The sequence below is a fragment of the Epinephelus fuscoguttatus genome, linkage group LG3, assembly GCF_011397635.1.
Source record: "Epinephelus fuscoguttatus linkage group LG3, E.fuscoguttatus.final_Chr_v1".
Lineage (NCBI taxonomy): Eukaryota > Metazoa > Chordata > Actinopteri > Perciformes > Serranidae > Epinephelus > Epinephelus fuscoguttatus.
In genome coordinates this window covers 28,459,656-28,483,604 of record NC_064754.1, presented here as the reverse complement: position 1 = coordinate 28,483,604, position 23,949 = coordinate 28,459,656, and the positions used below count along the sequence as shown (strand labels likewise).

General features: G+C 41.0%; 2 protein-coding genes across 2 annotated transcripts in view; both read right to left on the bottom strand.

Moving 5' to 3' along the window:
- LOC125883639 (gastrula zinc finger protein XlCGF57.1-like) overlaps positions 1–23,949 on the bottom strand; it is a 49,129-nt gene that overhangs the window by 1,439 nt on the left and 23,741 nt on the right. Inside the window, exons 4-5 of the mRNA XM_049568084.1 lie at positions 10,896–11,063; positions 2,343–2,762 (exon numbers count right to left, since the gene is read on the bottom strand). Of these exons, the coding sequence (XP_049424041.1) occupies positions 2,343–2,762; positions 10,896–11,063 (588 nt within the window). The remainder of the gene's footprint in view (positions 1–2,342; positions 2,763–10,895; positions 11,064–23,949) is intronic.
- LOC125885683 (oocyte zinc finger protein XlCOF20-like) lies at positions 14,175–16,837 on the bottom strand. Its single transcript, XM_049571384.1, has 3 exons — positions 16,432–16,837; positions 16,012–16,263; positions 14,175–15,927 (listed from the first exon to the last, which is right to left on the bottom strand). Exons 1-3 carry the CDS (start codon positions 16,835–16,837, stop codon positions 15,620–15,622), a joined length of 966 nt encoding a protein of 321 aa, XP_049427341.1. The 3' UTR covers positions 14,175–15,619.

Below are 23,949 nucleotides of genomic sequence, written 5' to 3'. Positions count from 1 at the left end.
TCTCTTTCCCCAGAACTTGCAGGGCTGGGATGAGGGTTGTTCTTACTGCTCCACAACACTGCCTCAGAGCTTGAGCCTGAATTTTATTCAGTCTCTCTAGCAGACTTTTTGAGGCTGAACCATAAACCACACTCCCATAATCAAACACTGACCGGATCACTGTCACATAGATGGCTTTTAATGATGAGAAGCTAGCGACCCGTCCCACCCCACTTAAACACCTCATGACATTTAAAACCTTCTGGCATTTCTCAACTATTTATGTGATCTACTCATGTTAACTTGGAATCAAAAAGAATTCCCAAGAATCTTAAAGCACTCACCCTCTCCAATATTCTTCCATACATCTGCAGGCTAACATCAGGAAGACAACTGTATTTGTTTTCTCTTAAATCACCAATCATATGCCCACTGCTCAACTTTATCGATGGCTTCTTGCACCTTTCCATTAATATGCATGATGTTCCTACCCCTTTTCCACAATGCCCCATCATCAGCAAAAAGAGATCTGCCTATGTCTGGTTGAATCTGAGAGAAAACATCATTAATCATAATTGAAAAAATGAATGGGCTTATTACACTCCCTTGCGGGGTGCCATTTTCCACCACATATTGACTCGATATTTCATTTCCTATCCTTACCTGGATAGTTCTATCTTTCCACATCACATTATAAGCTTTTTCCACATCAAAAAATACTGCTATAACTGACTCTTTATTGATTTGTGCATGAGGTTGTCACGTGTTCTGCTTCCAATGGTTGGCAATTATAATTTCTAATATTAGTGTCCGGGCTGTAACAAGTAGTCTCAGTATCATTGGTGGCTCATAAAAAGGCAGCAATAACTACACAGGTGTCTTTTTTTTGGTGTTTAAAGGTCCCATATAATGCTTATTCATAGGTTCATACTTGTATTTGGGGTTTCTACTAGAACCTGTTTTCACACTTTAATTAAATAACATATATTATTTGTTTTCACACTTTAATTAAATAACATATATTATTTTCCTCATACTGTCAACCTGAATGTACTCATATTCACCCTAAGTCTGAAACGCTCAGTTTGACCACCCGTCTCTTGAAGCTCTTCTCCTGAAAAAGCCCAGTCTGCTTTGATTGGTCAGTTTTATCAGGTCTTGATGGCATTTTAATAAAATGTACTTCTTCAGTCTCCTCATGATGAGACATTGTTCTTCATTCATTTCGTGAACGCATCTCCACAGAAGTTTCAGCTGTGTTTATCCATCTTCAGGTGTGATTTGAGCAAAAAACATTTTAACCACACTCTGCAAACATGTGACTCCTTACTTCCAGAGTTCTTGTGTGTTTTGACCATGAACCAGAACTGACATGTCTCCTACTTGTTTTTAAAACACTAGGCCACTTGACTGTGTGAGATCTTATATGCCTTTTTACTTGAGACACATCAAAGTTTCTTTTCCTGCAGGTCTTGGAGAGTTATGACTTCTCACCTGTGTGGATTCTCATGTGGGTCGTCAGGCTACTTTTACATCTCAAAGCGTTCTCACGTCGTGCAAGTAAATGTCTTCTCACCTGTGTGGATTGTGTGTGATGTTTGAAATGTTACTGTGATCGTCAGTGGGACTAAAGAAATCCATCTGAATTTAAGACAATTTTAAACCTTTTAAGGCCTTATATTAAGAAAACTTTAAATCATTTCAAAGGACCCGTAGACACCCTGACAAAAGATCACAGCAACAGGACAAATCTTCTGGGAGTTTATTACTGTGCTCACTGCAAAATCAGTGATACTTTTAATTACAGGTTCCGCTCACATTTTCATGGACAATATTTCAAAACTTTTTCAGGACCTTTTTCTTTCCACACTTGCCCGGCATTTTTCAAACATCAGATTCAAACTCTATGTAAACATAATTGGCACACAGGAAGGGAGAGACAAACTGAGGGAGAAAATGACAAAACACACCTGATGGTAAACAAACATTGTCACGCATCGACGCATATTAGTGATGCACCTTTACACCTGTGTGCGTTCTCATGTGGACTGTCAAGTTACTGACAGTTCTGAAGTGTCTCCCACATGTTTTGCAAGTATACGGCTTCTCACCTGTGTGAGTCCTCATGTGGACTAACAAGGAACCATTACATCCGAAAGCTCTCCCACATACTTTACAAGTATGTGGCTTCTCACCTGTGTGGATTCTACAATGCCTTTTCAATACCGATGCGTCACTGAATCTTTTCCCACAGGTCTTGCAAAGGTAGGGCTTCTCACCTGTGTGGTTTCTCATGTGGATAATCAGGCAATGTTTCCCTGTAAAACTTCTCCCACACATTTTGCATATAAATGGCTTCTCACCTGTGTGGAGTCTCATGTGCTTTGTCAATACAGAGACATTCCTGAATCTTTTCCCGCAGGTCTTGCAAAGGCACGGCCTCTCATCTGTGTGGATTTTCATGTGGACTTTCAAGTCGCCATTACGTCTGAAAGCTCTCCCACATACGTTACAATTATACGGCTTCTCATCTGAATGAGTCCTCATGTGGACTTTCAAGTAAGAATTAAGTCTGAAAGCACTCCCACATACTTTACAAGTATACGGCTTCTCACCTGTGTGGATTCCACAATGCCTTCTCAATACTGATACGTCACTGAATCTTTTCCCGCAGGTCTTGCAAAGGTAGGGCTTCTCACCTGTGTGGATTCTCATGTGGACTTTCAAGTCGCCATTACGTCCGTAAGCTCTCCCACATACGTTACAAGTATGTGGCTTCTCACCTGTGTGGGTTCTTATACGAGCACTCAATGCTGATGTGTCATTGACTCTTTTCCCACATGTTTTGAAAGAAATCGGCTTCTCACCTGTGTGGTTTTTCAGGTGTCTCTGCAATTTTGACTTGCACTCAAAAATTTTCCCACATACGTCACATTTTAAAGGCTTTTTACCTGTATTTAAGTTGATCACAGCAGAGGTGTGTGGACTCTTACTGTTAATTTCACTTTCATGATGTCTTTTCTCTGCTTCAAGCTCTGTGTTTCTAGTTGATCCTGAGTCTCCATGCAGGTATTCTTCCTCATCTTGGCTCTCAGCTACATGAGAGTTGTGAGAGAGCAGCTGGTGGTCACTGCTTGCTTGTGATATCACAGAGCTTATAACTGGTATGATGACGACAGACTCTTTGTCTGCTGCACTTTGAGTGTCGTCATGAATGAAGTCCAGAGTCTGATCTTCACTGTGCTCACTTTGCTCATCAGCAGGAGTCAACATAAAGCCATCAGTCTCCTGCTTCAGTAAGCTGCTCTCCTCCTGACTGCTGCACACTTCCTCCTCTTCCTCTTTAATGTGTGGAGACTCTGGGTGCTCTTGGTCCACACTGGACTTCCTCTCCTCAATACAGAGCTGCTGCTCAGGGACAACCTCCTCCTCCTTACACACATGTTGCTGTGGGAGCTCTGGAGGGACACACAACACCACCAACAGCATACTAATGTGATGCTACAGCAAATATACAGACATGGCAGTAAATTAGTTAAATCAGGTTTCACCCACCTGTCCTGTGTAACTTTATTTCAGGCTTCAACACGATATCCAACAGTCTGCGCTGACGATCGATCTCTTCCTCGTACTCGACGATGGTTCTTTGAAAAACTCCCAATATTTCTTCAGCAGCAGCAGTTAGTCGCTCGTTGACAAACTCTCTCAAAGACTCAGCTGAACACATTGTTGTCTAATGTAGGCTACACTAAATGTGGCTCGAGGTTTAACTCATAGACTAACCTCCCGAAGTTAACTCAGTCAATTTGGGAAACGCGACTGGCGCCTTTTTCTTGTTTACTTCCGCCGGATGTTACGCTTCTTCTTCTTCTTCTTCTTCTTCTTCTTCTTCTTCTTCCTCCTATTTAATGGCAGATTGCAAGCAACGTTCATGTGCATACCGCCACCTACTGTAAAAGAGTGTGTAGCCTCCTATCCCCTCCTTTACATTCTACCCATCAATCTTGACTCCCTCAGAAAGTTGAACAGTGCTTTCCTCACATCTCTGATCTTATCTCCCTCTCCCTCTGTCCCTAATATTCCAGCCAGACTCCACTCACGCTGTGTTGCTCTCACTCTCCTCTGCAGCCTCTCTCTCTCTGATGCATACTTTACACAGTACATTATTATATGTTCCACATTTTCTATCACACCACATCTCTCACACTTGTCAGTATTCTTTTTCCCCATTACATTCATGATATCATTCAGACCAGTATGACCGACTCTAAGCCTCATCATGACAATTTCCTCTCTTCTGTTCCTTTCTTTAAAATTTTTTGTCATGACTGATTTTTGTGTGTTATAATAGTATTTTCTTTCTTTCTGGTCATATTCCCATCTTTTTGCCAGATTTCCAAGCCTTTTGCTTTAATAATTGCTTTACCATCTCCTTTTCCATAAGGTACTGTGACTGTCATATTCTTTTCTCGTGCCCTTTTTGCTAGGTCATCAGCAGCCTCATTTCCCTACAAACCTGTGTGTGCTGGCACCCAGCAGAACTGGACCTCAATGCCACCCTTGTGAAGCCTGAGCAAACGATGCTGTATTTCAATGAACAAGTCTTCCCTGATTATGTTTGCTGACTGTAAACTTTCCACCATAGCCATAGAGTCTGTACATACCACCACCCTGTCTGGTCTGACCTCCTCCTGTAGGCTGATAATTACTGCCACCATTTCTGCTGTGAATACTGACAAGTGATCTGACAGGTGCCTTGACATTTGTACTCCAAACTCCTGTACACCGCTGCTCCCCCACACCCCTTTGGGTTCTTAGAGCCATCTGTAAATATTCTGAGATAGTTGTAGTACGTATTTCTCAGGTAATCACATGTTTTCTCCCCCACTTCATTCAGTCAAGATCTTAACATTTATATCCACCTTTGCCTCAGGGTACATCCATGGGGGAATCGCACTAACTGGACTGGACTGTTTGAATTCCAGTGCATCCAATCCATACTTTCTGGCCCATTCATTCCCTGTCCATCCAAACCCACTCCTCTGGAGTTTGGAATATTCCCATCAGTCCTGTATTACTTGAGCTGCAGGGTTCTTTTCCCTACTTCCTTTAAGCTTAATCCAATAAGCTAATGATATTTTCTCTCTCCGTAACTCTAAAGGTGTCTCTCCTGCTTCAATTAAGAGAGCATTAATGGGAGTTGTCATGGCTCCTGTGCATACACATAAAGCTTTGCACTGTAATCTGTCCATTTTTTGCAATGTTGTCTGAGCTGCTGCCCCATATATTACACATCCATAGTCTAGTGTCGACCTCATAAGTGCCGTATATATGTCAAGTAATGCATGTTTGTCTGCCCCCCAGTCACATCCGGCCACTGCTTTCAATAAGTTTATGACTTTTTTACATTTTGTTTCTATGTATTCCACATGTTTTTCCATGTATATTTACTATCTAGCCATAGGCCCAGATACTTAAATTCAGACACCATCTCTAATGGCTGCCCATACATTTTTAACTTCTCTACCTCAATTTTTCTCTTATTTGTGAACACCATATAACAGGACTTATTTACTGACATCTTAAATGGATGTTACACTAGTAAGTTCCGACGGTGAAATACATGAGGTTGTCACGTGTTCCACTTCCAATGGTTGGCAATTATAATTTCTAATATCAGTGTCCGGGCTGTAACAAGTAGTCTCAATATCATTGGTGGCTCATAAAAAGGCAGCAATAACTACACGGGTGGTTTTTTTTTTGGTGTTTGAAGGTCCCATATAATGCTTATTCATAGGTTCATACTTGTATTTGGGGTTTCTACTAGAACTATTCACCCTCACCCAGTCTCCTACTTGTTTTTAAAACACAAGGCCACTTGACTGTGTGAGATCTTATATGCCTTTCTACTTGAGACACATCAAAGTTTCTTTTCCTGCAGGTATTGGAGAGTTATGACTTCTCACCTGTGTGGATTCTCATGTGGGTCGTCAGCAGGGGTGAAAATCCCATTTCATAAGGCCCGTTTCTACTGAAGAAGTTCCTGGTACTATCTGGGGGGCAGGAACTACTACAGGAACGTCCTCTTGCTCGGCCCTCTCAACCGCTGTGTCTCCACTGAGGGAGCGTAGTAGGAGAAAGGTTCCTGTAAAGTTACCGGGCTCTGTATGTGACGTAATCATTGCGCGACCATTTTGACCAGGGCAACATAGGGGCGTAGGGACGCCATTAGCCGTTAGCGGTGTCTGTAATAACTCCGGTCATGGTCTGTGAAAAAAATATTTTTTCCAGCGGATGTCTTAGTTACAACATGATTGAGCTAACTGGAGTAGTTTCATGTCGTATCTGACAACAGGAGGCTTTTAACAGATGACGTCCTGATGTTAGCTTTGCTGCTGCTGTTAGCTGTCCCTGTCAGCTGATGCTTTCTAGACATCGTGATTTCCCAAAACTGAATAAATACCACACATAGCAACACAAAACTGCTTTGCTAGCTCAATCATGTTGTAACTAAGATATCCGCTGGAAAAAAAAAAAAAAATTCACGGACCGTTTATTGAGTTATTACAGACTCCACTAACAGCTAACGGTTAGCCAAGCTAATCTACAATAACCATGTTGTTATTTACAAAACGCCACATCCCGCCTTGAGTATATCCAGTCAGCACCAAAGTCGCGCGTAATGACCGCTCCTCGTTGGTTAAACTGCACATCTTTCATGTTTGTCTCATTGACAGGTGGAGAGCCTACAGACAGGTACCCATTAGCTACGAGCCGCTCCACCACTGACTGCTCTTGTCCTGTTCTCTCCCTCTTCTTTCTCTCCTGTCCTCTCTGAGCTTAATCATTAGCTTTTAGCTTAGCAGCACTCGTAATTGAGTAGGCTTTTGAACAATGCAGGAGACAGTTTATATTATCAGCCTGGGCCTGGGGCTTGTTGTCACAGTAAATGGGATGTGTTGTAACTTGTGTAAGTTAAACTGTGTCTGTGTGAGTGAACATCTTACCCTGCGATGCGTGATGTGGGCACCAGGTCCAGCCACACGCTGCTACTCCTGCTGCCAAGCAGCCCCGCCCGTTGGAAAGAGTGTGGGATATACCACTACTAGGAATGGGAGGGGGGGACTAAATCTTTTAAGATTTAAATAGCACATTATTGCGCGATTATAATGAGCACCGCTTACATTGTGCTTTCAATAAATACTACTGCATTGTTTAAAAATTATTAATTGTGTCTCAAATTATTCTAGGGGGGGCAGCTTTACTGAAGGGGGAGTCATGTCCCCCCCCGGGATTTCCGCCCCTGGTCGTCAGGCTACTTTTACATCTCAAAGCGTTCTCACATGTTGTGCAAGTAAATGTGTTCTCACCTGTGTGGATTGTGTGTGATGTTTGAAATGTTACTCTGATCGTCAGTGGGACTAAAGAAATCCCATGCTAACAAAGTTATCTTTTTTGTTTTAACTTTACTAAAATCATTAAGGGTTCATTTTCTGAAGTCAGCTGCTGTAGTGCCCGGCCAAACTGAGCTCTGGCCAACCTGCATTCTGATCGTGGTGGATTCTGCGTGCATCTACACCTGCAGTAACGTTGCATTTTTCCTCATTCAGTCTACAGGCACAGATCACAGATGTAACAGGCACAAGGTAAAAACAGTTTTTCCCACATTCTGGTGTCACTGTTGACAAGTTGCTCATATGCACCAAAGAACGCGGTGTCTGCAGATATAACCAAGGTAAATTTCAGACTTTAAGACATTTTTAATCCCACCTTATATGGAATTCAAAACCATCTCATGGCTGTCATACATGCAATTTATTATTGCAATATTCAGAGAATTACAGCAAGGAAAAAAAATATTTTTCTTCAGTCTGTACAATGATTGTAAACTGTCATTGGGTCTGTGAGGCTGGAGACATTTTCACAGTAATGTGACCAAAGATATCTAAGACCCATTGAATCTGAATTTAAGACAATTGTAAACCTTTTAAGGCCATATATTAAGAAAACTTTAAATCATTTCAAAGGACCCGTAGACACCCTGACAAAAGATCACAGTAACAGGACAAATCTTCTGGGATCAGTTTATTACTGTGCTCACTGCAAAATCAGACATACTTTTAATTACAGGTTCCGCTCACATTTTCATGGACAATATTTCCAAACTTTTTCATGACATTTCAAGGACTCATGAAGATTTTTTTTTCTTTCCATACTTGCCCGGCGGTTTTCAAACATCAGATTCAAACTCTATGTAAACGTAATCGGCACACAGGAAGGGAGAGATAAACTGAGGGAGAAGATGACAAAACAACAGCAATTGAAAATAAAGAATATGCAGTAGGTGTATTTCTTGACCTGAAAAAGCTTTTGACACTGTTGATCACAACTTATTATTAAAAAAGTTATTTAAATATGGAATTCGAGGGGTTGCTTTAACATGGGTAAGTAGTTACCTGAAAAATAGAAGTCAACAGGGCCCACTGTTCCACAGGGATCTGTTCTGGGACCATTGCGATTTATATTATACATCAATGAAATATGTAATCTCCAAAATAATGAAAACAGTATTATTTGCAGATGACACTGACTTATTGTGCTGTGGCAACAACTTGGAACAGCTTCTGGATGATGTGGAAAATGATTTAAAAAAACTAAAGAGTTGGTTTGACTACAATAAACTAACACTGAACTTTCTTTCTCTAATAAAATTTCTTGGAGGAATAACTGATAATAAACTATGTTGGAAACCACACATTAATTATATTAAAAAACAAAATATCAAAATCAGTTGCAATCCTTTACAAAGTTAAAGATCTCGTGTGTCAAAAGTCATTATACCTTCTGTACTGCTCATTTATACTTCCATACATAACTTACTGTGTGGAGGAACACATACAGTGCCAACACCAAACCAATATTTCCACTACAAAAAAGAGCGATAAGAATAGTAAACGAGACCACCTACAGTGAACCGTCAAACCCACTCTTTATCAAACTAATAACACTCAAATTGAAGGATTTAGTCGACCTCAAAACTGCACAGATTATGTATAAAGATAAAAATCAGTCATTGCCACAAAATATTCAGAATTTGTTCAAAGCAAGAGACAAACACCACAACTTGAGAGGACTGGACATTCCAAATATCACAGCATCATGCTAAATATTTACCTCTGTTACTATGATTGTTTTTTTTTAATTTTTATTTTGTATGACTGATTACCTTATTGATCACCTACATTTTGTTCTATTTTATTTATGTTCGAATGTGCGTGCTGTGTTCTTGTCCAGAACGCAGCAGCCCACCTCCTCACTTGACAGCGTAAACGCAAACACATCACACCAATCTTGGCCTCGCTCCACTGGCTTCCAGTGCGTTTTAGAATTGATTTTAAGATTTTATTGATTGTTTTTAAAGCCCTAAATGGGCTGGCACCCCCTTATTTAACCGAACTCCTGCACTTTCATGCTCCCTCCAGAGCCTTGAGATCGGCCAGTCGGCTATTACTGGCTACTCCTAGGACGAGGCTGAAGACCAGACGTGACAGAGCCTTTGGGGCGGCTGCCCCTAGGCTCTGGAATAGCCTGCCCCTGCATATTAGGTCTGCCCAGACCCTAGAGGTTTTTAAGTCTTTTCTGAAAACCCACTTCTTCTCTCAGGCTTTTAACTCTGGTTGAGCTGGACACCCAAACATTTATCTTATTTTTATCTTATTTTATAACTCTTGTATTTTATTTTACTGTATTGTATTTTATTTATCTTATGGTTATTATTATGGTGTACTATTAGGTACCTCATTGTATTTGCTTGTTTATTTCTATGGACCTGTTCAGCACTTTGGTCAACCTTGGTTGTTTTAAATGTGCTTCATAAATAAAGTTTGAGTTGAGTTGAGAAGTAAAGATTCTGAAAAAAAAAAAAAGAGGTGTCCATTATCAGACGAGGTGTCCATTATCAGAAGCGACGCGAAGCGGAGGACAGTTGCTTCCGCGAAGTCCATTCCGGTGTCTCCGGTGTCACGTCCTTGTGTCACATCTCCTTCTTCTTATATTCTCTTCTCTCTTTCTCTTCTGCTGCATCCCAGTCTTCAAAATGATCAAATTCACCAAATAGGTTAAAGGAAACTATAAAATCACTCATGTCTTGTCTACTGTCTTGCCGTTGTGATAAATAAACTGTGAAATAATGTATGTTAACGTATGTTCTGAGTTTCTGTTGCCATGGTTACCAACTAGCGTTTGAGCCAGCGCAATAATTTAGAACAATCAGGCTATTTGATTGACCGGAACTTCTTTATAGGTGTCCTACAACACTTTTTAACGGACACCCTGCAGCCAGTCAGAATCGAGTATTCACCCAGACCATGGTATAAGTTACATTATATGGAGGGTTATCCACTGAAGATGATTCTAATAATTTCATTGTACACAAACAAGTTCTGTGACTTATAATGATTTTGATTAATTCCATGACTTTTCCAGGTTTTCCATGACTCTTGCAAGTATAAAATTCAAACTTTAAAGCAGTCTCCTCCTTTTGTTCTTTATCTCACTAGTTTAACTTTTCCAGACCTGCAATTTCAATTAAAATTCAGGATTTGGACTTCACTCCCCACTTTTCTTAGCATGCTTTATGGAAGAGGCCTCTGAAAGCTCTGCCACATGTTTTGCATGTAAACCGTCTCTCTCCTGTGTATGTGTGACTTCAACTGGAACCTCTGTGCTCAAGTGATGCACCTTTACACCTGTGTGCGTTCTCATGTGGACTGTCAAGTGACTGGCAGTTCTGAAGTGTCTCCCACATGTTTTGCAAGGATACGGCTTCTCACCTGTGTGAGTCCTCATGTGGACTAACAAGGCATTATTACGTCCAAAAGCTCTCCCACATACGTTACAAGTATACGGCTTCTCACCTGTGTGAGTCCTCATGTGGACTAACAAGTCACCATTACGTCCGAAAGCTCTCCCACATACGTTACAAGTATGTGGCTTCTCACCTGTGTGAGTCCTCATGTGGACTAACAAGTCACCATTACGTCCGAAAGCTTTCCCACATACGTTACAAGTATACGGCTTCTCACCTGTGTGAGTCCTCATGTGGACTAACAAGACACCGCTACGTCCAAAAGCTTTCCCACATACGTTACAAGTATACGGCTTCTCACCTGTGTGAGTCCTCATGTGGACTAACAAGACATCATTACATCCGAAAGCTCTCCCACATACGTCACAAGTATACGGCTTCTCACCTGTGTGGGTCTTCAGGTGTCTCTGCAATTTTGACTTGCACTCAAAAACTTTCCCACATACGTCACATTCTAAAGGCTTTTTACCTGTATTTAAGTTGATCACAGCAGAGGTGTGTGGACTCTTACTGTTAATTTCACTTTCATGATGTCTTTTCTCTGCTTCAAGCTCTGTGTTTCTAGTTGATCCTGAGTCTCCATGCAGGTATTCTTCCTCATCTTGGCTCTCAGCTACATCAGAGAGAGAGCAGCTGGTGGTCACTGCTTGCTTGTGATATCACAGAGCTTATAACTGGTATGATGACGACAGACTCTTTGTCTGCTGCGCTTTGAGTGTCGTCATGAATGAAGTCCAGAGTCTGATCTTCACTGTGCTCACTTTGCTCATCAGCAGGAGTCAACATAAAGCCATCAGTCTCCTGCTTCAGTACAAGCTGCTCTCCCTCCTGACTGCTGCACACTTCCTCCTCTTCCTCTTTAATGTGTGGAGACTCTGGGTGCTCTTGGTCCACACTGGACTTCCTCTCCTCAGAGCTGCTGCTCAGGGACAACCTCCTCCTTACACACATGTTGCTGTGGGAGCTCTGGAGGGACACACAACAACACCAACAGCATACTAATGTGATGCTACAGCAAATATACAGACATGGCAGTAAATTAGTTAAATCAGGTTTCACCCACCTGTCCTGTGTAACTTTATTTCAGGCTTCAACACGATATCCAACAGTCTGCGCTGACGATCGATCTCTTCCTCGTACTCGACGATGGTTCTTTGAAAAACTCCCAATATTTCTTCAGCAGCAGCAGTTAGTCGCTCGTTGACAAACTCTCTCAAAGACTCAGCTGAACACATTGTTGTCTAATGTAGGCTACACTAAATGTGGCTCGAGGTTTAACTCATAGAGTAACCTCCCGAAGTTAACTCAGTCAATTTGGGAAACGCGACTGGCGCCTTTTTCTTGTTTACTTCCGCCGGATGTTACACTTCTTCTTCTTCTTCTTCTTTCTATTTAATGGCAGATTGCAAGCAACGTTCATGTGCATACCGCCACCTACTGTAAAAGAGTGTGTAGCCTCCTATCCCCTCCTTTACATTCTACCCATCAATCTTGACTCCCTCAGAAAGTTGAACAGTGCTTTCCTCACATCTCTGATCTTATCTCCCTCTCCCTCTGTCCCTAATATTCCAGCCAGACTCCACTCACGCCGTGTTGCTCTCTCTCTCTCTCTCACGCCGTGTTGCTCTCTCTCTCTGATGCATACTTTACACAGTACATTATTATATGTTCCACATTTTCTATCACACCACATCTCTCACACTTGTCAGTATTCTTTTTCCCCATTACATTCATGATATCATTCAGACCAGTATGACCGACTCTAAGCCTCATCATGACAATTTCCTCTCTTCTGTTCCTTTCTTTAAAAATTTTTGTCATGACTGATTTTTGTGTGTTATAATAGTATTTTCTTTCTTTCTGGTCATATTCCCAAACTCCTGTACACCCCTGCTCCCCCACACCCCTTTGGGTTCTTAGAGCCATCTGTAAATATTTTGAGATAGCTGTAGAACGTATTTCTCAGGTAATCACGTTTTCTCCCCCACTTATTCATAGGTTCATACTTGTATTTGGGGTTTCTACTAGAACCTGTTTTCACACTTTAATTAAATAACATATATTATTTTCCTCATACTGTCAACCTGAATGTACTCATATTCACCCTAAGTCTGAAACGCTCAGTTTGACCACCCGTCTCTTGAAGCTCTTCTCCTGAAAAAGCCCAGTCTGCTTTGATTGGTCAGTTTTATCAGGTCTTGATGGCATTTTAATAAAATGTACTTCTTCAGTCTCCTCATGATGACATGACATTGTTCTTCATTCATTTCATGAACGCATCTCCACAGAATTTTCAGCTGTGTTTATCCATCTTCAGGTGTGATTTGAGCAAAAAACATTTTAACCACACTCTGCAAACATGTGACTCCTTACTTCCAGAGTTCTTGTGTGTTTTGACCATGAACCAGAACTGACATGTCTCCTACTTGTTTTTAAAACACAAGGCCACTTGACTGTGTGAGATCTTATATGCCTTTTTACTTGAGACACATCAAAGTTTCTTTTCCTGCAGGTCTTGGAGAGTTATGACTTCTCACCTGTGTGGATTCTCATGTGGGTCGTCAGGCTACTTTTACATCTCAAAGCTTTCTCACATGTTGTGCAAGTAAATGGCTTCTCACCTGTGTGGATCGTGTGTGATATTTGAAATGTTACTCTGATCGTCAGTGGGACTAAAGAAATCCCGTGCTAACAAAGTTATCTTTTTTTTTTTTTTAACTTTACTAAAATCATTAAAGGGTTCATTTTCTGAAGTCAGCTGCTGTAGTGCCCAGCCAAACTGAGCTCTGGCCAACCTGCATTCTGATCGTGGTGGATTCTGCGTGCATCTACACCTGCAGTAACGTTGCATTTTTCCTCATTCAGTCTACAGGCACAGATCACAGATGTAACAGGCACAAGGTAAAAACAGTTTTTCCCACATTCTGGTGTCACTGTTGACAAGTTGCTCATATGCACCAAAGAACACGGTGTCTGCAGATATAACCAAGGTAAATTTCAGACTTTTTAAGACATTTTTAATCCCACCTTATATGGAATTTAAAACCATCTCATGGCTGTCATACATGCAATTTATTATTGCAATATTCAGAGAAATACAGCGAGGAAAAAAAATATCTTTCTTCAGTCTGTACAATGATTGTAAACTGTCATTGGGTCTGTGAGGCTGGAGACATTTTCACAGTAATGTGACCAAAGATATCTAAGACCCATTGAATCTGAATTTAAGACAATTGTAAACCTTTTAAGGCCTTATATTAAGAAAACTTTAAATCATTTCGAAGGACACCCTGACAAAAGATCACAGTAACAGGACAAATCTTCTGGGATCAGTTTATTACTGTGCTCACTGCAAAATCAGACATACTTTTAATTACAGGTTCCGCTCACATTTTCATGGACAATATTTCCAAACTTTTTCATGACTTTTCAAGGACTCATGAAGATTTTTTTTTCTTTCCCCACTTTCCCGGTGGTTTTTCAAACATCAGATTCAAACTCTATGTAAACATAACTGGCACACAGGAAGGGAGAGACAAACTGAGGGAGAAGATGACAAAACAATAACAACAGCAATTGAAAATAAAGAATATGCAGTAGGTGTATTTCTTGACCTGAAAAAGCTTTTGACACTGTTGATCACAACTTATTATTAAAAAAGTTATTTAAATATGGAATTAGAGGGGTTGCTTTAACATGGGTAAGTAGTTACCTGAAAAATAGAAGTCAATATGTTCATATTTATAACGTCAACTCTAATCTGAAGGATGTCACATGTGGGGTTCCACAGGGATCTGTTCTGGGACCACTGTGATTTATATTATACATCAATGAAATATGTGTAATCTCCAGAATAATGAAAACAGTATTATTTGCAGATAATATAAAGATGATATAAAGTTAAAAATCAGTCATTGCCACAAAATATTCAGAATTTGCTCCAAGCAAGAGACAAACACCACAACTTGAGAGGATTGGACATGTTCAATAAACCCTTGACAAGAACCAATTCCAAATATCACAGCATCACAGTCCAAGGAGTCAAAATATGGAATGAATGTCCAGATGAAATGAAAAACAGCAGCAAAAGATTGTTCAAAAACAGTAGATTGCATGAATATGAAGCACAGCTGACATAGGACGTATCTTCCTTCCATGGGTATCCAATCCACACTACAACTAGGTTTTCTCATATCACTTACATATAGTCAGAACCAGAAGTATTCCAGCTCGCATTTGTGATTGTATTTCTTTGATTATGTATGTATGCATGCTAATATGCATCTGTGAATCTATATTTAATTGTAGCAACATTACTTGAAATAAGGGGTAGGTCAAGATAAGTGCATAACTTCTACCTACTCCTTTTTGAACGCTACCCCTGTTACTATGATTGTTTTTTTTAATTTTATTTTGTATGACTGATTACATTATTGATCACCTACATTTTGTTGTATTTTATTTATATTTGAAATAAAGATTCTAAAGGAAAAAAAGATGGTAAACAAACATTGTCACACATCGACGCATATTAAAGCTATATATATATATATGGAGGGTTATCCACTGAAGATGATTCTAATAATTTCATTATACACAAACAAGTTCTGTGACTTATAATGATTTTGACTAATTCCATGACTTTTCCAGGTTTTCCATGACTCCTGCAAGTATAAAATTCAAACTTTAAAGCAGTCTCCTCCTTTTGTTCTTTATCTCACTAGTTTAACTTTTCCAGACCTGCAATTTCAATTAAAATTCAGGATTTGGACTTCACTCCCCACTTTTCTTAGCATGCTTTATGGAAGAGGCCTCTGAAAGCTCTGCCACATGTTTTGCATGTAAACCGTCTCTCTCCTGTATATGTGTGACTTCAACTGGAACCTCTGTGCTCAAGTGATGCACCTTTACACCTGTGTGCGTTCTCATGTGGGCTGTCAAGTGACTGGCAGTTCTGAAGTGTCTCCCACATGTTTTGCAAGTATACGGTTTCTCACCTGTGTGAGTCCTCATGTGGACTAACAAGACACTATTACGTCCAAAAGCTCTCCCACATACGTTACAAGTATGTGGCTTCTCACCTGTGTGAGTCCTCATGTGGACTAACAAGTCACCATTACGTCCAAAAGCTCTCCCACATACATTACAAGTATGTGGCTTCTCACCTGTGTGAGTCCTCATGTGGACTAACAAGTGACCATTACGTCCGAAAGCTCTCCCACATACATTACAAGTATGTGGCTTCTCACCTGTGTGAGTCCTCATGTGGAGTAACAAGACACCATTACGTCCAAAAGCTCTCCCACATACGTTACAAGTATATGGCTTCTCACCTGTGTGAGTCCTCATGTGGACTAACAAGACACCATTACGTCTGAAAGCTCTCCCACATACGTCACAAGTATACGGCTTCTCACCTGTGTGAGTCCTCATGTGGACTAACAAGACACTATTATGTCCAAAAGCTCTCCCACATACGTTACAAGTATGTGGCTTCTCACCTGTGTGAGTCCTCATGTGGACTAACAAGACATATTTACGTCCAAAAGCTCTCCCACATACTTTACAAGTATGTGGCTTCTCACCTGTGTGGGTCTTCAGGTGTCTCTGCAATTTTGACTTGCACTCAAAAATTTTCCCACATACGTCACATTCTAAAGGCTTTTTACCTGTATTTAAGTTGATCACAGCAGAGGTGTGTGGACTCTTACTGTTAATTTCACTTTCATGATGTCTTTTCTCTGCTTCAAGCTCTGTGTTTCTAGTTGATCCTGAGTCTCCATGCAGGTATTCTTCCTCATCTTGGCTCTCAGCTACATGAGAGTTGTGAGAGAGCAGCTGGTGGTCACTGCTTGCTTGTGATATCACAGAGCTTATAACTGGTATGATGACGACAGACTCTTTGTCTGCTGCACTTTGAGTGTCGTCATGAATGAAGTCCAGAGTCTGATCTTCACTGTGCTCACTTTGCTCATCAGCAGGAGTCAACATAAAGCCATCAGTCTCCTGCTTCAGTACAAGCTGCTCTCCTCCTGACTGCTGCACACTTCTTCCTCTTCCTCTTTAATGTGTGGAGACTCTGGGTGCTCTTGGTCCACACTGGACTTCCTCTCCTCAATACAGAGCTGCTGCTCAGGGACAACCTCCTCCTCCTTACACACATGTTGCTGTGGGAGCTCTGGAGGGACACACAACACCACCAACAGCATACTAATGTGATGCTACAGCAAATATACAGACATGGCAGTAAATTAGTTAAATCAGGTTTCACCCACCTGTCCTGTGTAACTTTATTTCAGGCTTCAACACGATATCCAACAGTCTGCGCTGACGATCGATCTCTTCCTCGTACTCGACGATGGTTCTTTGAAAAACTCCCAATATTTCTTCATACACAAACAAGTTCTGTGACTTATAATGATTAATTCCATGACTTTTCCAGGTTTTCCAGGACTCTTGCAAGTATAAAATTCATTCAGACTTTAAAGCAGTCTCCTCCTTTTGTTCTTTATCTCACTAGTTGAACTTTTCCAGACCTGCAATTTCAATTAAAATTCAGGATTTGGACTTCACTGCCCACTTTTCTTAGCATGCTTTATGGAACAGGTCTGAAAGCCACACATGTTTTGCAAATAAACAGTCTCTCTCCATATGTGTGTGACTTCAACTGGAACATGTGCTCACATGATGCACCTTTACACCTGTGTCCTCTCATGTGGACTGTCAAGTTACCAATAGATCTGAAGTGTTTCACATGTTTTGCAATATATATGGCTTCTTGTGTGAGTCCTCATGGATATCAAGTATATATTACGTGCAAAAGCTCTCCCACATACGTTACAAGTATACGGCTTCTCACCTGTGTGGATTCTACAATGCCTTTTGAAAACTGACTTCTCACTGAATCTTCTCCCGCAGGTCTTGCAAAGGTACGGCTTCTCACCTGTGTGGGATCTTATATGAGTGTTCAATGCTGATATGTCACTGAGCTTTTCCACATGTTTTGCACGAAAACGGCCTCTCACCTGTGTGGCTGTTCAGGTGTCTCTGCAACATTTGACTTGTATTCAAAACTTTCCCACATATGTCACATTTTAAAGGCTTTTACCTGTATTTAAGTTTATCACAGCAGAGGTGTGTGGACTGTTGTTCATTTCACTTTCATGATGTCTTTTCTCTGCTTGAAGCTCTGTGTTTCTAGTTGATCCTGAGTCTCCATGCTGGTATTCTTCCTCATCTTGGCTCTCAGCTACATGAGAGTTGTGACAGAGCAGCTGCTGCTCACTGGTTGCTTCTGATATCACAGAGCTTATAACTGGTATAATGACAACAGACTCTTCCTCTGCTGCACTTTGAGTGTCATCATGAATGCAGTCCAGAGTCTGATCTTCACTCTGCTCACTTTCCTCATCAGCAGGAGTCAACATGAAGCCATCAGTCTCCTGCTTCACTACAAGCTGCTCTCCCTCCTGACTGCTGCACACTTCCTCCTCTTCCTCTTTAATCTGGAGCCTCTGGCTCCTCTTGCTCCACACTGGACTTCCTCTCTCAATACACAGCTGCTGCTCAGGACAACCTCCTCCTCCTTACACATGTTGCTGTGGAGCTCTGGAGGGACACACAACAACACCAACAGCATACTAATGTCATGCTACAGCAAATATACACATGCAGACATTAGCTTTAAATATGTCCTGAATTCAAAACCATATCCACAGTCTGCGCTGACGATCGATCTCTTCCTCGTACTCGACGATGCTTCTTGAAAATCTATTTCTTCAGCAGCTTCAATCCCTCATTCAAAGTGTAATCAGATGTTTCAAACCAATAACTACAAAAACTAGTCAGATAAACTAGTAGTCTTCTTCACTATTTTTAATAATGTTAATATTTTTAAATCATCAATTACGCAACAGAAGGTACCATCCTTGTGGAAGCAGTCTACTGTAGTACCTGTTGCAAAATGTAACCAACCCAGAGCTCTTCGTGATTTCAGGCCTGTTGCTTTGACCTCCTTGGTCATGAAAGCATTTGAAAAACTAGTGAAAGCAGAGCTCCTCACTAAGACTGAATGCTGTCTGGACCCTCTCCAATTTGCAAATAGAAACAGGAGGAGTGTTCAAGATGCTGCTATCACCTTACTTAATTTGCTTTTCAAACACCTGAAGGGAGCAAGAACCATGCTAGGCTGCTTTTTGTTAACTTCTCGTCAGCCTTTAACACTATCCAGCCACATGTGCTTGTTGAGAAGCTAGTTAGCAACTCTAGCTTAGATCCAAGCTTTGCTGGCTGGGTCCTTGACTTCCTTACAAATAGAATTCAGAGAGTTAAGGTGAATGGTAAATTGTCTGACACACTTACTTCCTCCACTGGCTCGCCCCAAGGATGTGTACTTTCTCCCCTTTTATATATTCTGTACACAAATGAGTGTTGTAGCTGCCATGCCGACAGACATATCATTAAGTTTGCTGATGATTCAGTTATTGTCAGCCTCCTTGGGGATGATGAAGTCGGTCATGGTCCAGTTTGACAACGATTTTGTTTCATGGTGTGATAATGCTTTTTTACAACTGAATGTCACTAAAACTAAAGACATGTGTATCTATTTTAGGAGATCTCCCCCAGCTCCACAGTGCAGTGTTATCAAGGGTGATGCTGTGGAGTTTGTTACCAACTATAAATATCTGGGCACTCTGATCGATAAGCTGAAACTTGACTGCAATACTGAAGTGCTGTGCAGGAAAGGTAAGCAAAGACTGTTTTGTTTGAGAAAACTTGCCAAATTTCAAATTGATAAGACCCTGATGTCTCTGTTCTATGGAGCATTCATTGAATCAGTGCTATCATTTTCTATTGTTAGCTGGTACGGTAACCTGGGATTGAAAGAGAAAAATGCCCTTGACAAAATGGTAAAGGTGGCGAGTATGATCGTGGGAGTGCAGTTCAACAATCTGAATCAAATTTTTAACATGCAGGTGCTATACAAAGCTACATTTATTCACTGTCAGAACGACCATCCCCTTAACACAGAGTACAAGATGTTGCCTTCTGGTCTGCGCCTGTGTGTTCCTACAGCCACAAGGAACGGGTATAAAAACTCCTTCATCCCAGTCTCTATTCAAGCTCTGAATGATGTCAGCAGAAGGAAGTAGTTACTGTTAGGTATGTGGATGTGGGGGCACATACAGGAGATAATAGACCAGACATGGTATTTTACTTTTAATTGTATTTTTATTTTAAGGATAGGGGTGGGAGTTGATGTTGTTTTGGACGACAGCATTGATTTAAATATGTCATTGTCGTGGCTTGTCTACTCATTCTGTACTCATATATATATGTATATACATATATACAGTGGTGGAAAAAAGTTTTCGGACACCCTTAAAATTTTACACAATCTCAAATATTATCATGAAATATTTGTGGAAAAATCTTTTTTGTGTTTCAAAAGGTGTGGCTGCATTAGACAGATACAAACAAATACAAATTATATTTTTTTGTTTATTGTTTACAAGAAAAACTAACAAAACTAAATTCTTGACAGTTTCAATATGTCAGTTCTCAACATTGTCGGTATCAAAGTCAACAAATAACAGAGAATGTGTTCAAAACTGAACAAAAAATAAATAAACCATCACATCATCAAATTAATATTTAGTAGTCCTGCCATTGGCACGTAGTAGAGCTCTAATCCTGGCTGGCATGTTCCCCACGAGCCTTTCACACTGTTGAGGGGTAATCTTGTCCCATTCTTCTTGAATTACTGCTTTTAATTCTTCTAAATTCTTTGGTTTATGCTTTGAAACAGACCTTTGATAATCCACCACAGATTTTCAATGGGGCTCATGACCGGGGATTGAGCTGGCCACTCTAAGACCTGGATACTGTGCTCCTGCAGCCAAGTTCTACTGGCCTTGGATGTGTGGCAAGGGACATTATCTTGTTGAAACATCCAGTTTTTACCTCGACGGAACAGTGCACGCGCAGAAGGAGCATGTGGGTTTCGAGAATGGTACAATACTTGGTAGAGTTCAATGTGCCATCACAGACAGTGAGATGACCAACACCAGCAGCACTCATGCATCCCCAAACCATGATACTGCCTCCACCATGCTTGACAGTAGGTACTGTACATGCTGGAGATAATGCTTCGCCTGGCCTTCTGCATACCCTCACATTAGTAGGAGGAAGATAAAGCTGGAAACTGGACTCATCTGACCACAAAATCTTCTTCCAATTCCTGGCTGTCCAGCCCAACGACGCCGGCTAACCTCTGTCTCTCATTGATCAGGGGCTTCTTGATAGCCTTGTAGGACCTTAAGCCATGATCTAAAAGTCGGCCACAGTACAGTGCGGTGGAACACTGGACACCAGTTTGGTTTGACCACTGCTGCTGAAGCTCCTGTGATGTCATTCGGTGGTTTTGCCTGCACATGCGGATCAGGATGCGGCCATTTCTTGCTGAAGAAACCCTTGGGCGCCCAGATCTTGGTTTGTCTTCCAAGCTGTTGGTTCGTCTGTATTTCTGCAGAGTGTATCCAACTGCTGAAGGACTGCATCTGCACTTCCTGGCTATCTGGTGGCAGCTGTACCCTTCCTGGCTGAGAATCTTTATCTTCAGGTGTGTTTCCTGCGTTAGGTTCCTTGTTTTAGCCATTTTTGTGTCTGAAGAACTTTCAAATGTGCTGGCTTTATGTAGACACGAAGCTTGGCAACAAAAATTGTGTCTTTTAATAAAAATTTCTTATGTATTTTTATGGAACCAATCAATTTTAAGTTTTTAATGGCTTTTTTAGGATTTATTTAGTATTTTGGCTGTGACTGTACTAAAAGAAATTGCACTTGAAGACCTAAGAGTGATTCTTAATGCAATATTTCACAAATGCATGGGGTGTCCGAAAACTTTTTTCCACCACTGTATATACACACACACACACACACACACACACACACACACACACACATATATATACAGTACAGGCCAAAAGTTTGGACACACCTTCTCATTCAATGTGTTTTCTTTATTTTCATGACTATTTACATTGTAGATTCTCACTGAAGGCATCAAAACTATGAATGAACACATGTGGAGTTATGTACTTAACAAAAAAAGGTGAAATAACTGAAAACATGTTTTATATTCTAGTTTCTTCAAAATAGCCACCCTTTGCTCTGATTACTGCTTTGCACACTCTTGGCATTCTCTCCATGAGCTTCAAGAGGTAGTCACCTGAAATGGTTTTCCAACAGTCTTGAAGGAGTTCCCAGAGGTGTTTAGCACTTGTTGGCCCCTTTGCCTTCACTCTGCGGTCCAGCTCACCCCAAACCATCTCGACTGGGTTCAGGTCCGGTGACTGTGGAGGCCAGGTCATCTGCCGCAGCACTCCATCACTCTCCTTCTTGGTCAAATAGCCCTTACACAGCCTGGAGGTGTGTTTGGGGTCATTGTCCTGTTGAAAAATAAATGATCGTCCAACTAAATGCAAACCGGATGGGATGGCATGTCGCTGCAGGATGCTGTGGTAGCCATGCTGGTTCAGTGTGCCTTCAATTTTGAATAAATCCCCAACAGTGTCACCAGCAAAACACCCCCACACCATCACACCTCCTCCTCCATGCTTCACAGTGGGAACCAGGCATGTGGAATCCATCCGTTCACCTTTTCTGCGTCTCACAAAGACACGGCGGTTGGAACCAAAGATCTCAAATTTGGACTCATCAGACCAAAGCACAGATTTCCACTGGTCTAATGTCCATTCCTTGTGTTTCTTGGCCCAAACAAATCCCTTCTGCTTGTTGCCTCTCCTTAGCAGTGGTTTCCTAGCAGCTATTTGACCATGAAGGCCTGATTCGCGCAGTCTCCTCTTAACAGTTGTTCTAGAGATGGGTCTGCTGCTAGAACTCTGTGTGGCATTCATCTGGTCTCTGATCTGAGCTGCTGTTAACTTGCGATTTCTGAGGCTGGTGACTCGGATGAACTTATCCTCAGAAGCAGAGGTGACTCTTGGTCTTCCTTTCCTGGGTCGGTCCTCATGTGTGCCAGTTTCGTTGTAGCGCTTGATGGTTTTTGCGACTCCACTTGGGGACACATTTAAAGATTTTGCAATTTTCCGGACTGACTGACCTTCATTTCTTAAAGTAATGATGGCCACTCGTTTTTCTTTAGTTAGCTGATTGGTTCTTGCCATAATATGAATTTTAACAGTTGTCCAATAGGCTGTCGGCTGTGTATTAACCTGACTTCTGCACAACACAACTGATGGTCCCAACCCCATTGATAAAGCAAGAAATTCCACTAATTAACCCTGATAAGGCACACCTGTGAAGTGGAAACCATTTCAGGTGACTACCTCTTGAAGCTCATGGAGAGAATGCCAAGAGTGTGCAAAGCAGTAATCAGAGCAAAGGGTGGCTATTTTGAAGAAACTAGAATATAAAACATGTTTTCGGTTATTTTTTTGTTAAGTACATAACTCCACATGTGTTCATTCATAGTTTTGATGCCTTCAGTGAGAATCTACAATGTAAATAGTCATGAAAATAAAGAAAACGCATTGAATGAGAAGGTGTGTCCAAACTTTTGGCCTGTACTGTATATATATATATATATATATATATATATATATACTCATGATCATGTTCGTGTACTCATACATGTATTTATTGTTGTAGGGTTAGGTAGGTGGCAAATTGATTATAGTATGAAATGTCTTTGAGGTAATCTGTGCTTGTGAATATTGTTAGATGTTTGCTGTTTTTTAAGATTTTACTTGTCCGTTGCATTTTTCTATGTGTAGTTTTGTCATTTCTATGCCTGCTGCAACGCAAATTGCCCATCCGGGACAATAATAAAGTGAACTGAACTGAACTAAATATTTTGACATAGTTGTAGTACATATTTCTCAGGTAATCACATGTTTTCTCCCCCACTTCATTCAGTCAAGATCTTAACATTTATATCCACCTTTGCCTCAGGGTATATCCATGGGGGAATCGCACTAACTGGACTGGACTGTTTGAATTCTAGTGCATCCAATCCATACTTTCTGGCCCATTCATTCCCTGTCCATCCAAACCCAGTCCTCTGGAACTTGGAATATTCC

What these genes read in the sequence shown, in the direction of transcription:
- LOC125885683 (XM_049571384.1), bottom strand. Translation starts at nt 16,837, where the DNA reads ATGTTGACTCCTGCTGATGAGCAAAGTGAGCACAGTGAAGATCAGACT. An exon ending in ACACCTGAAGACCCACACAG is followed by an intron (nt 16,264 to 16,431) that starts GTGAGAAGCCAC and finishes GGACTCACACAG; the next exon opens with GTGAGAAGCCGTATACTTGT. An exon ending in CCACATGAGGACTCACACAG is followed by an intron (nt 15,928 to 16,011) that starts GTGAGAAGCCAC and finishes GGACTCACACAG; the next exon opens with GTGAGAAGCCACATACTTGT.